General features: G+C 40.7%; 1 protein-coding gene across 3 annotated transcripts in view; it reads right to left on the reverse strand.

Moving 5' to 3' along the window:
- The window catches only part of stm (starmaker), a 116,036-nt gene that overhangs the window by 85,834 nt on the left and 16,282 nt on the right, over positions 1-13,920 (reverse strand). For all 3 annotated transcript variants that reach the window (XM_039737356.1, XM_039737355.1, XM_039737354.1), the window contains 7 exons: positions 10,523-10,576; positions 10,324-10,377; positions 9,814-9,861; positions 9,044-9,091; positions 8,758-8,808; positions 2,523-2,570; positions 252-290 (listed from right to left, as the gene is read on the reverse strand). In XM_039737356.1, the coding sequence (XP_039593290.1) occupies positions 252-290; positions 2,523-2,570; positions 8,758-8,808; positions 9,044-9,091; positions 9,814-9,861; positions 10,324-10,377; positions 10,523-10,576 (342 nt within the window). The remainder of the gene's footprint in view (positions 1-251; positions 291-2,522; positions 2,571-8,757; positions 8,809-9,043; positions 9,092-9,813; positions 9,862-10,323; positions 10,378-10,522; positions 10,577-13,920) is intronic.

The raw sequence follows: 13,920 nt of genomic DNA on the forward strand, positions 1-13,920 counted from the left end.
CCTTCTTATCCAGGCATTGGAAACTGGTGTTTATCCCACCAGCACTGGGTACAAAGCATGTGCAAAACTAGAATGAAGTATCAGTCCATTACATAGAATCCTCAAATAAATAAAATAAGTAAAAATCAATAAAAATGTCTCTGTGAAAGAAGGCCAAAATCACACTATGTCACATTGATGATTGTTACAATTTAATACATGCAATTCCCAAGAAAATATGAAAGAAACAGACATAAATGAAATCAAATTACCTTCAGAATTGCTGTCAGATTTGTCTTCATCTTCTTCATCTTGAATTAACAAAATAAAATATGATTAGATCTACCATTTTCCTGATCAGGTGTTATTCTTAATATAATTTCAAAAATGTCATACTTGACAGGCAGTAGAACAGGAGTTCTCCTGCTTCTAGTGCTGCTCTTTTTTTGTAAAAATATAATGCATTATAAAAGCAAATGAACAACAGAGTAAAGAACCATTGAAGGAAGTCTTTACATGAAATAAAGGTTTCTGTTATTCAATGACTTTTGCTTTACAGTTGCTGGATATATTAATTTATGAAATTTATAAATGTTCAGAAAATAAGAGTAAAGAGAAAGACGTAGCTCAGACAAACTTCCATCAGCAGAAGGTGATGCAGTTTTCTTGTTCTACTCACTGCACTCAGTATAACAAAGTAAACTTTCCCTTTTCTCTGTATTATAAATGCTTTTATGCAAATTGGTATTGGGTGTGGCTGGTTTATCTTTCTCATACTCAGGTTCATTAATGATGGTGACTGTGGTGATTTATAAGGGAAAAGGGGATAAAAGGCTGAAGATAACCTTGAACAGAAAAATACTGAACAATGTTGACAGTTTTAAGTAACCTGGATATAAATTTACTTTTGATAACAATTGCTTAACGGAGATAATACATAGGATAACTTTGTCTCCTCTTGCTTATTCAAAACTGAAAATAATTTTTTTTAAATTGAAAAATAAATATTAACACAAAAAGAAAATTTAAGAAGCATGCTTTATCTTGAACTTCTATCGCTTGTGATGTTTAAAAAGTGGACCTTTGCAAAGTATATTTTAGTCTTTTCTATGCTGTAATACCCTGTTATGTTAAAAGCATATTCACCATGTTACTTGGCTACTGAAAACTTATTATTGCATAGGGATTTGCTTAAGAATCACCTCAATGTTTTGATAATTAGTTTAAGAAGAAAGTATAATTAGCTCTGCCTTATTGTGAATCTAAGAGTTTGTGTGGCCATGAATGTTTTTGTTGATAACTGCTACCATAATGCATGCATGCTTTCAAAAACTGTTTACAAGACATACCAACATGCCGAGCTGTTGACTCCCATTTATGATGTCAGAAGTGTGAGCTAAAGCAGCTGACTTTGTAAAATGATTTTATTTTATGACCATTGGATGGTAGCAGAAGTGCACTTCTTATAAACCCTGCTTCTAAGTTACACAAGCATGCTTTCCTGTAGCCTCCTGCTTCTAATGGCAGAGGTATAGGAGCTTGGAAAGTCCTTTTTGGTGCCAAGAAATTATATTTAAGAAAAAAGGAAAGTTGTCTTGGAGACAGGATACCCACATTATACCTGGACTAACTTTATAAAATCAGTAAAAGAGCTGATCAGATGGAGAAACACAGGAGAGGGGAAACAAATCTAAGAATGCCCATGGGTTACTGCTTACACTTCAAGCAATGGGAATGGGCAAGCTGGAAAGACTAAATATTCTGCAATACCGGATTGTATGGTATTCACTCATTATTTTGCTTTTCTTTATGGCATTATCTATTTGAATAATGCATAATAAAGGTATACATGTCACTCCTGCTTATGCCTGTACTTCACCAAATTGCATGGGGTTACAGTTGCAAATGAAAGGGGAAAGTATTGAACTACAACAGCAGCCAACCCTGACAGTGTTATAAGTGTATTGGATTGGTGTCATTCTATACATGTCTACATAATTAAAGAATATAAAAGGGCATGGGGGTAACCTTAGGACCCCACCATCACAAACCATGAAGATATTGGAAGAAACAGAAAATAAAGGGAATAAATGATTGAAGGTATGAGTAAGTAGGTGGAAAGAGCTCTAGTAATGGTGGGGCTTAACATAATTTTCACCTCAAACATCACAAAATGTTGTTTCATAACTGGACACGCCATGTATTTTTCTTTGGATTCATGAAACAATTTTCAAAATTATAATAAAGATAAAATATACTGTACTCCATAATATCCTTATTTGTTACTGGAAATTGGCTTATTTTTTCACCAAACCTGCAGGTATTGTAGTAGGAAAATCATGTCAAATTGATCCGCAGCTTTATGTATTTTTGATCTAATCCACTTTATGGGATACTCTACCCAAAGATGAACTGGACAGCCAGTAACAACAAGAAGCTCACTTTCATTGGACAGTTACTTTTCAAATAAGTCCTTCACTGTGGCTCTTACCTATTACATATGAAGTTTAACATGTAGCAAAACATGTATCTGTTAGGCTTACCTTGGGAGTCACTTTTTTCAGAATCATGCCTTTCGTGTTTCTCCTCATCTAAAATATATTTAGGAAAGCTTTAGTATGACATTTTTCTTAATCACATAAAAAGTGTTACAGATGATTTGTTTCTACTGTTTTCCTGCTCAACTGTTTGCTCAAACTCCCATGGTCTGGTGCAGGGGAGCTCAGTTTAGTTATTGGAGAGCAACAGTGGATGCAGGTTTTCTGTCTTTCCAGTCAGTACTGCTGAGTTTCATTAATTCCTATTTCAAACCTTTTGTCAGGAAATGAATCCTTGAAGTGAGACTGAGATTTATATTTGTATGTAGATTGTACATTTGTAAGGATGTGACCTGTGTAATGATGCTTCAGTTAGAATGTTTCTATGTAACTTTATGTTCAATGTCATCAAACGGTATTAGATTATTAGAATCACGAGTGAGCATAAATGTTGCTAAAGTAATCCTGTATGCAAGAAAGGCTAAGTGAATGTTAAAGCAAAAGAACTTTATTTGAAGAAATATCTGTTGGCATAGCCCAAAACAAAACTCATTTTATTTATTGTCAATACCATCATTTACACAAAATCTTACATTTGTGCATGCTGGTCACTTCAGAGTACTGTATGAGTAATGTATAACCACTTCACTGATTTTCTTGCACTGGCTGCCTGTTAAATACTGTATCTCTTAAAAGAGTCTTTTGTTAGAATATAAAGCTCTTCATGGCAATGGTCCTATGCATATTTCAAGCAAGTTACAATAGTATGGGCCCCTGTCTCAATTTAAGGTCATCCAGTGTAAAATTTTCTTTTGCCCAGCACAGTAAATGCAAGTCACTGGGAGATCAAGCTTTTAGTTCAGCAGCAGCATGCAGATTATGGAACTCTCTACCTCTTTATCTTACACAGTCTTCCTCAATTGCTCCTTTTAAAACTAACATAAGGACATATAATGTTAAACAAAGTTTTACGTGCGGAATTATTTTGTAATTTTGGCTGTTTTATTTATTCATTACTAGCTGTCCCATGCTGCTTAGCCCACATAGTAATGACACAGGACAAAGTTTAGTAATCCATTAAAAAAATGTAATTCTGGCCAAGCGGAAAGTAGGTATGCTCCAACGTCAGATGGTGGCACTGTATCTGATCGTTTTTCAGCTCTAATGGGAGATCATTCCTGTGTGTGGAGAAAAGCACGTGGCTGTGATATCTCTGCCTATCAGCAGCTACCCTGTAAAACAAACGTAGCTCTGATCTCTCTGTCTCAAAAATGTCAAATGTTACTCCTTAATTAATCGCAATGTTCAAGCAAATTATAGAAAAAAACCCGATCTAAATCCGTCTAGTAGTTCTCTCGTGAAAAGCGGACAGCCATACATACAGACAGACGTTCCATTTTATATATATACTGTATATATTGTCAGAGGTAGTTGGGGTGGCGATTCAGCCGGGACGCCCAGGAGGACCGGAGGAGGGCTTGCGCCTTCCCCAGACCATCTGGGGGAGACCGCCCTGGTTCTTTTGGGGGCCACGGGTACAGAGCTTTGAAGCTCCACCCTGTAGGGGCCCGTGGTCGCCCCCATGCGTTTGGAGCCCTAGACCTCAGCACTTCTGCCACACCAGGAAGTGCTGGGGGGAAGAGGAGCAGGGACACCCAGAGTGCTTCCGGGGATGCAGCCGGCACTTCCGCCACACGGGGGTGTGTCCGTGGAAGATTGCCAGAACCCACCTGGAGCACATCCAGGTGATAATAAAAGGGGCTGCCTCCCTTCATTCAGGGTGAGAGTCGGGAGAGGAGTGGACTGAGCTGGAGAAGAGAGAAGGAGGCAGTCTGAAGAAGGCATTTTGTGGCCAGGACTTTGGGGGTTTTGTGATGGACTTTGTGACTTAGTAGTGTAAATAAACGTGATTGTGGGTGAAAAGAATGTGTCCGCCTGTCTGTGTCTGGGCCAGCCTCCACAATGGCATCCCAGATGGGACTTTCCGCCTGTTTCAAGGTGGAGGGCCCCGTCACAAAATAATTTTGTGGACGGCCCGGCGCAGCAGGTGCGCCCACACACGTGCCCACAACCCCGGGACAAGGAGTCACCCAGCAGACTGCTGCCGGACCATGACTGGTGCTAACCTGGTGTGGGAGAAAGACAATGGCCAGGGCAAGAATGCAGCGGGCTCCAACGAGCGTGCCGGCGCTGGAGGTGCCCGCAACGGATTGTCGCCCAGTGAAGCCATGCCGGGGACGTTTCCTCGTGCAGATGGGATCCGGGAGGTAAGTTCCCCGCTTGTTGGCAACCAGCCCTGTGGGGCCGAGTGTGTTCTTTGTTTTCAGAGTAGGGGCTGCCCCGATCCGCGTCAGTGGTGGGGGCATGTCGGTTTGCAGGGCTCCAGCGGCACGGCAGCAGCTACGAGAGCTTCGGAAAGGGAGCCGCTGCCGCTCGTGAAAGCCCAAAAAGGCCACCGCACCAGGAAGAGGAGAGCTAAGATGGCCGCGGACCGGAAGTCCCACCCGCTGACAGGCATGGGATTGGCAGGTGTGTCTTGTGTGCCCGCCAATGACTGTATAGAGGCAGGACCAAGGAATGTCCGTCTCGTGCCCGGGAGAGACCCGATTGGGCCAGAGGAAGAAGCCCACTGGAAGTTGCCGGCGTGTGTTGCTGACAAACAGGTGAGCTCACCGTCGGCTAACTTCCTGTCTTTGCCGGCTACTCTGCTTGAGCTGGAGGCCTGCCTTCAGCCTGCAGAGCAGCGGTTGTTGCAGGTGCTGTGTGCTCTCTGGGCAGAATTGCAAGTACTGGAGAGGGAGGCGGTCACGTCGATAGAAGTGCTATGGATGGCGACGAGACGGCGCAACGCTGGATTCTTCAGCCGGAAAGGTAAGGCGGGGACGGTGAGTACAGCCGACCCCGTACAGCATAAAGGAGAATCAGCCGAAATTGGCTGTGATGTTAATGACCAGCAACGAGTACGCGGTTCTCCGACAACGGACGCGGCAGGGAGTGCTGTGTGCGAGGTGAGGAGGGAGAAATCGCAGGGGCTGGCAAGACAAGGGCCGATGAGTGCCCTGGGTCCTAGCGCCCTACGCTCCGAGCCCGCGGCAGTTTCCTGTCGCTCTGTAGGTACACAGACGGGACCGGATCTTTGCCATGCTCAGACCCAGACTGTCACAGCGTCCCAGAGGAATCGAGGGAAGAATGCCGGTTCCTCCGATATTGCAGGACGTGAGGCAGGCGGCTCATGTCCGGTTGCTGGCCGCCCTCTGCAGTGGCAGAGGGAACCCGCAAAGTCAGTGGGGAGGAAAGGACTGCAGGCGGTCCCGTCGGTTACACCGTCAGGAGGGACACAGAACCCAAGGAGGGGGTGCCGAATAGGCAAGTGCCGGGGTGCCAGTCGGAAGGGGGAGTGCTGCCTGTGCATGGCACAGGGGGACGCCAGGGAAGGGTGTCCAGGCAGCGGCTCTGCCCTCTTGTTTGTGTTTGTTGCAAGACCGGACCTTGGAAGTGCAATAGGACCCGCTTCGTTGGGAACCTGCCCTCATGCGATGGGCCATCTGACAGGAGGAGTCTCTGCTGGCGAGGGGGTGCCGCCACGGCTGGCGGAGGCTACGAAGGGGCAAGTGACTCCAACCAAAGGGGCACGAAAACCTCGGAGGGAGTGCCGAAGGAGTGGGCCCCGGGATGCCGGTAAGAGGGGGGAGTGCGGCCTGTGCAAGGCACAGGAAAACGCCAGGTGGTGGTGTCCAGGTGGCGTCTCCGCCCCTATGCCTGTTTGGAGAAAAGGACCGGACCCTGGCTTCCCAGGAGTAGGACCCGCTTTGGGGGTAAGCTGCCCTCGCAGGACGTGCCACTCCTCCCGAGTGGTCTTCGTTGGCAGTGGGGCACTGTCAGAGGTGGCTGGGGTGGCGACCCGGCCGGGACGCCCAGGAGGACCGGACAAGGGTTTGCGCCTTTCCCAGACCAAATGGGGGTGACCGCCCTGGTTCTTTTGGGGGCCTCGGGTACAGAGCTTTGAAGCTCCACCCTGTAGGGGCCCGTGGTCGCCACCAGGGGGCGCCCCCATGACTTTGGAGCCCTGGACCTCAGCACTTCCGTCACACCAGGAAGTGCTGGGGGGGAAGAGGAGCAGGGACACCCGGAGTGCTTCCGGGGATGCATCCGGCACTTCTGCCACACGGGGGTGTGTCCATGGAAGATTGCCGGAACCCACCTGGAGCACATCCAGGTGATAATAAAAGGGGCCGCCTCCCTTCATTCAGGGCGAGAGTCGAGAGAGGAGTGGACTGAGCTGGAGAAGAGAGAAGGAGGCGGTCAGAAGAAGGCATTTTGTGGCCAGGACTTTGGGGGTTTTGTGGTGCACTTTGTGACTTGGTAGTGTAAATAAACGTGTGTGTGGGTGAAATGAATGTGTCCGCCTGTCTGTGTCTGGGCCAGCCTCCACAATATACAAGGTGTGATCAGAAAATACGGTGGACGTTTTAAAAAAGAAACATTTATTGCAGTAAAAAGATTTACAACTACTAGTCACCTTCAAAATACTCTCCTCCACTTTGAATGCACTTATCCCAACGCTCCTGTCACTTTTTGCGAAGCAGTTCTGGAAGTTTTCTTTTGAGAGTGTCTTTAGTTGGGCTGTTGTGGCTGCCCGGATGTCCTCAATGAATTGAAATTGTTTGCTTTTCATGGTCATTTTCAATTTAGGGAACAGCCAGAAGTCGCACCGTGCCAGATCCGGCAAGTATGGTGGATGCGGACATAGCATAATATTTTTTTTTACTCAACAGAAATTATCATACTAGAAGGGATGTGTGACAAGGAGCATTGTCATGATGAAGAATTAAACCGTTTAATTATTTTCCTTGGTTATTGATGTTGAAGGACATCCTGATCGTTTCTCGTCTTCAAAAGAGTCAGATCCATTATAACATCGATCAGACCACTTGTAAACAGTCTTAAATGTTAGTGTAGTTTCACCATAAACCAATTTTAACATCTGATGGGTTTCCTAAACTTTTTGCAATTTGAAACAAAATTTCATGTTAATACGTTGCTCGATATCCATTATTAATGACAAACTTGAAAAATACACTTGAACTCAACAGTGGCTCACAAACGACTGACAATATCAAACAAGTTGAAACTTGTCACAAACGAGGCTCTAGGGTGGACACGTCAGAATCTGCATTAAATTGTTTTGCATTGCTCTTGGTTGGTGCTCTGCATCAACATTCACTGTACTTTTTGATCATACCTCGAATTGTCACACATGTGCGCATGGAAAACAGCTAAAGGGCCTAAATAATATTAATTCTACGCCAGACCAAGGTGTGGCAGAGTGTGCTAACTGTCTCTCTCAGTCTCTTGGAGACCATTCCCAGGAACAATGACGCCAGTTCTGGCCACAAAGACGACACTTCCGGTTCTGGCACCAATGATAATGTCACTTCCAATCATGAAGACATCATTTCCGGTTCTGACGCTAGTGGAACATTTATAATTTATTTATTTTATTTCTCTGTGTTTTTGTTTTAACTTATTTATGTACAGTATCCTTGAATGTCATGAAAGGTGATTATAAATAAAATGTAATATTATTATTATTATTATTATTACACATGCTTGGCACTTTAACAACCTAAATCAATGTAGCTCTTTAACTCAAGCCTTATGTATTATGGTTGACTTCCATAAGTCATCTTAATTAAAGGTGTCTACTAAAAAAATGCATTAATAATATTAATTATTTCAACAACTTTTAGGATACTTGGAGTTGCCAGAGAACACTCCTGAAGGTGGCCGTAGGACTTACAGAACACATTACTTAACCCCAAAGTAGTCCCAGGAGGCGTTCTAAAGCCTTTATCTTTAATGGCTCCTTGACTCCTGTGTGGCCAGAGTGAGGTTAGACAAGGAGTGACAGTTTTGAGAGGTGACTGTGACGTGATGCTTTTTGGTGGACTTCATTTACAGTGTGCAGTCGGCACCCCTGATTAAGAAACAGTTTGCAGTAAAAATTTGGAGCTACTGGACCCAGTCATGGTCTGAGAAGAGTAGCTTTAGTATAGTATTATCCCATTCACTTGAACATAAACTGCAGTGCTTAACATAAACTTCTTATGTGTTTCTGAGGGCAGCTCTAATGGCAGGGATTCATGGTATTTTCTAAAATAATCTATCAAAATAAAAAGAAACACAAGTTCCACTAAATGAAATGTTACATCTGTTCAGTTATTGTTTTATGCTTTCCTACCTTCAGAATCCTTGTTTTCTGGATTGTGTTCATCATCTTCATTATCTGAATCTAATAAATAAACAAATATTGTTTATTATATAGAAATATATCTAAAAGTAGAGTTTTCTGTGCCCAGCCTTCAGTTCTTTTTTAACACAAATGTGATGTTCATCTATCTTTAACATCCAACAAAAACTTTTAACTTCATACTTATGTATTTATCTCACTTGTTCTTTTTCATTTGTGACTTGTGACATTTTGCCACTGTCGTATCTTGCAAGGGGGACCAGCAGAGTTGACTTACCATGGCTGTCGCTTTCATGTGAAGAACTCTTTGAGTGGTGTTCAGAGTCTAAAAAAATCATGAAAAAGTGAAAAATCATGCAGTATCTAGACAATTGCCTAAATCATTTTTAAATTTTAGTATTGTAATAACTTTCATCCACTCCTTCATTTGGTGAAACTTATTTGTTATACCTACCTTGCATTCTACACCTTGCATTTTTTTAACTTGCACTGCATTTTTATCACTCCTTAATTAATATTGTCTTTATCAGTATGCTTCTGCTGGAGTATGTGAATTTCCCCTTGGGATTAATAAAATATCTATCTATCTATCTACCTACAGTATCTATCTCTCTATCTATCGTGCACTCTTTCAAATTACACGGGGTCACCAAGGTGCACCCCTCTTTCACTTTATCATGTCTGCTTGTACTGTGTATATGTATGTGTATATATATATATATCATATATATATATACTGTGTATATATATATATATATCATATATATATATATATATACACAGTACGTAAATTTATATATACACCAGTGGCTACAATATAGGTTCAGTCAGATTCCTTTCTTGATGCAATAGATGTTTTGAATTAGAGTCCCAGGCTGGGTAAATGTGTCATTTTTTAATATTATCTTAAATGAAATGTTTCCTGGTGTAATTTATTAGTATTTTTTTCCATTGCTCCCATTTATTTCTCAAGACATGATAAAAGTCTAAAATGAACATATTTTTGCATTTTGTAAATTGCATGCTGTTATATTCTTATTACTATACCTTGGGAACTGTTTTCATCCAGAGAGTTATTTTCATCGTTACCAGAATCTAAAAAGATTCAGTACAAAGATTCATTAGGTTATACTGTTAACAATAATGAAAGTATTCAGGTTTTGTACTGTAAATATAATGCATGTTTTTGAGCTCCAGCCCTAACTATTTAACTGATAAGAAGCACCAGAAGAAAGCTCTTCTCACTTTCTTAGATCCCACACACCCAGGCAACACACTGTTTGTTCCCACTGCCAGCCATTAATACATATTTTAGCATTAAAGACCAAACCAGCAGACGTTTTAACTTGTGGGCCACTCAGCCTTTCATTCAAATTCAAATACTGTTAACTTTTTAAACCTTGGCTAAGACTCCATTATATTTGGTTCCATCTACAAACAACTAATCCAAGAAATCTTACTTCAAATCACTTTCACTAACTTGTGCAAATTCTCCATCATATTAAAGTGGAAGTTAACTGTTATGATAAATATGTAAATGGATTTTTAGTGGCTTACCTTTAGGTTCACTTTCATCAGAAGCACTCTTTTCACTTTCATCACTGTTGGAATCTAAATAATAAGAAAACAAAACTTTAAAAATCTTACTCCAAATTGCATACACTAATGCATACAAATTCTCCACAGTACTAAAGGGAGAATGATCTGTGTAAGTTATAATGCAATCCCAATATTACATTTATTTCTAGTGACTTACCTTTAGAGTCATTTTCATCAGAAGCACTCTTTCCACTTTCATCACTATCAGAATCTGAATAATAAAAAAACAAACTTAGCCATCAACAGCAATTTTTCATTGGTTTTCACAGCTACAGTATAGGTGTTTTTTTTTTTGTTTTTTTTATAATATACTGGGGTTCATTTTTGTACGTTTTTGACATTGGTCATGTATTCCAAAGCTTGGAAGACCACACCACATACAGAAATTTATTTCAAACATTTCTGCCTACTTTCACCTTTGCTTTGAACTTATTGATGAACTCAATGTCCAGACACACATACCAAAAAATGTTTTATTCTCCTACAAAATGTATTTTTATGACGTTCAATAAATTTAAATTTATCCACTGCCATTTTTAAAATACTGACAAATTAGTGAAATCAATACAGATGTCAGAAATATGACATTTGTTTTTTCCCATCTATTCAAAGCCTTTAGGTTCAGACCCTTAAGACTTTATTAAATACAGTGTTTTCTAAGGGTACATTGCATCAGATAGGTTCTCAGGACGTTATCTGACTGTCAGTGATACAAATATGCAGTTTTTAATTTCTTTTTTTTACTTTTTTGTATTCATTATAATAAAAAGGAAGAACAATCAAATGAGAAAATTCAGAAACATAAAACAATAAAGTCCCAGACCTGCCCTTACCCACCTATTCAATATACACGTATGATTATTTTTATAATACATTGTTAAGTTATATTTTTTATTTAAATTATTTTGGAAATGTTTCATTTCTTTTTAATAAACACTGCCATTTTGGGCGTCAGATGTGTGTATTGGCAGGCATGTGTTGCATGAGGTCGTGACACTCAAGCTACAGTATAAAAGATGACCGTGTGTAGAAATCGGTGCTCAAAGCGCTTAGTGGGAGACTTGTACTCAAGCAAATAACCAAGTTAGCTTCTCATCCTTGTTTCAGTCTATTTTTATCCTTCCACTTTGTGCTTACTTTAGAGAAATGTTAAATTTGTAGTGTTCTTACTTATACACATGACTGCTACATCCTATGTGGCAGGATGAAAGAATTTGCAGCTACAAAGGTTAAACCACCTGCAATGTCAGAAACCTTGTTGACAGCTGGTGGAGAGTTTTCACTTTCGCTGAACATATTAAAACGGGTGACGTTTGATGTAATGATTGTTTTTTTTAATCCTGCTGCTGATACAGTTCAGGAAGAATATGTAGCAGCTTAAGCTCATGTCACAACGTTTTTAGTGACTTTCAGTCATAGCCTTCATTTGCGTAGTCTTAGCCATTCAGAGGCAGTTGATTGCCTGCTCCTATGAATGCAATCGCCTAATCTGACATACTCAATGACTGAGACTACAACTGACTACAATAAAACCAAACAAGTTTGATTTTGACTTTAGTTATCCAGGCAGGCTATGTGTGCTGGAGAGCTGACAATCAATGAATGCTCATCTGGAAGTTCAATGCATAGAATATAGTGACAAGGAATAAGGAACATGTGTGTTTGGAACATTACGAATAGAAGAGATGCTCGTCTTTGTCATGTGTTGTGTTTTACATACTAAAACAAAATGGGGAAAAAAACAATAGAAGGGTCAAGACTGGCTGAACTCGCTGCAGCTGGTAACCATTATATCAGTGCCAGTGGAAAGCACAGCTGTGCTGTAAAGTCATAACCTGATTGGTAAAATAGACATGCTTACATATTCAGTTGTGTAACTTGACATGGCACAGTGACGAAATTAGTGACTTCAGTCAGCATGTTTGGCAAGCCCTGTGACAAAAAGTCACCTAATCTGTCATTGGCTTTAGAGAGAGGCCAGGCCAGGCAAATGGCTTGCCAGTGATTCCCTGAAAGAAAGACCTTACGTGATCTCTGCCACTGTAAGCATACAAAATGTCCAAGGAGACTACAATTTCATTTTAGTTCTCTTCAGATGACAATAGAGGGAAGGCAAAAATTAATTATATAAAATAAGTGAGAGTGAAAATGATGGTCACTGGAAAACCACTAGAGCTGGAATGAGGAAATGTCATAAGGAAGAAGAGTTTCATTGGCTTTAAGTTGGCTTCAATGACAATCACAAAGCATTTCAAAGTATAATACATAGGGTTCAACAACTGTATCAATTAAAACATAAAGATGTTTTATTGGGTTTTTTTTCCTACATCTTTTTACCAAATTTTATCATAGTCTTATTCATGTCTTCATACTTTTTAATTCTAATACAGAATCCACATGATGGCCACATGTAGAATAAATCATGCATCTGACAGATTAACCAATGACACGTGGCTTTGAGCATTCACAGCTAATTCTTTCCATTTAGGTCAAGATCTTCATTGACTGGGCTGTGTAACTGACCAGCTCCTCTGGTTATTTACAGGTGATAATATTAATATGCATTTGACATTAAATTTAAAGGAAAAATCTTGTCCTGCTGGGAATTACACAAATCTGGCATTTAGTAATTGAATTAATCTAAATCAGGGGTCTCCAACATGTCACTCGCGAGCTACCGGTAGTTCACCACCGCTTTTCAAGTAGCTTGCCAAAGGGTTAATGAATCCTACATAAATTTGAAAACTTGATTAGTCAAATTAGGAGTGGCCGATCTTTCCAAAAAATTATATCACGATCCTTTTAACACAAAATCGCGATCCACTATCTAAATTGCAATCTATCTTTTCAATGTGGCATACGCTTAAGAGAATATCCGGACTCAAACTCATCAAGACCTAAGTAACATTTTATTGTAAATATCAAACAAAGTTGAATTTAATTGTTCTCTTGTTTGCTAACTAAGTGGAGTTAAGGAGCATGCCCCAAAGCTGGCAAGTGACTGAGGAAGGCCCCGCCCCACTCCCCTCTGCCCGCTGAGTGTTTCTCGTTTTGCGCAATTAAATCGGTACCGCAAGTGAACTGTATACGTAGCGAAATGAGAGAAGTCGCAAAATCAACCAGAATGTTCAAGGAAATTATAGGAAAAAAACTCAATCTAAATCCGTTAAGTAGTTCTCTCGTGAAAAGCGGACAGACATACAGACAGAGAGGCACTGGATTTTATATATCAGTAAACCTTCAAAATAATGTGCAGTTAAAGTCTCAACAGCATCCTCGCCATTTCTGGAGCTTAATAGAGCCAGATAACTATAAAAATCTTCACCAAGCATCTCTGAAAATGTCTGCTTTGTTTGGGTCTCCATACCTCTGTGAGTCTGACATGAATGTCATGAAATCAAAGTTCAGAACAAGACTGACAGATGAACCTAAGTGGCTCCACTCCACTATACACCTCTCTTGTTGACTCCATGCAGTGGATATGTGAATACTCTTGTGTAGTGATACAGTGACATGCAACAAAATGACAAATGAATAAGTCATATCTGTGTATTT

This window comes from Polypterus senegalus, chromosome 15 (assembly GCF_016835505.1).
Source record: "Polypterus senegalus isolate Bchr_013 chromosome 15, ASM1683550v1, whole genome shotgun sequence".
In the NCBI taxonomy this organism is placed as follows: domain Eukaryota; kingdom Metazoa; phylum Chordata; class Cladistia; order Polypteriformes; family Polypteridae; genus Polypterus; species Polypterus senegalus.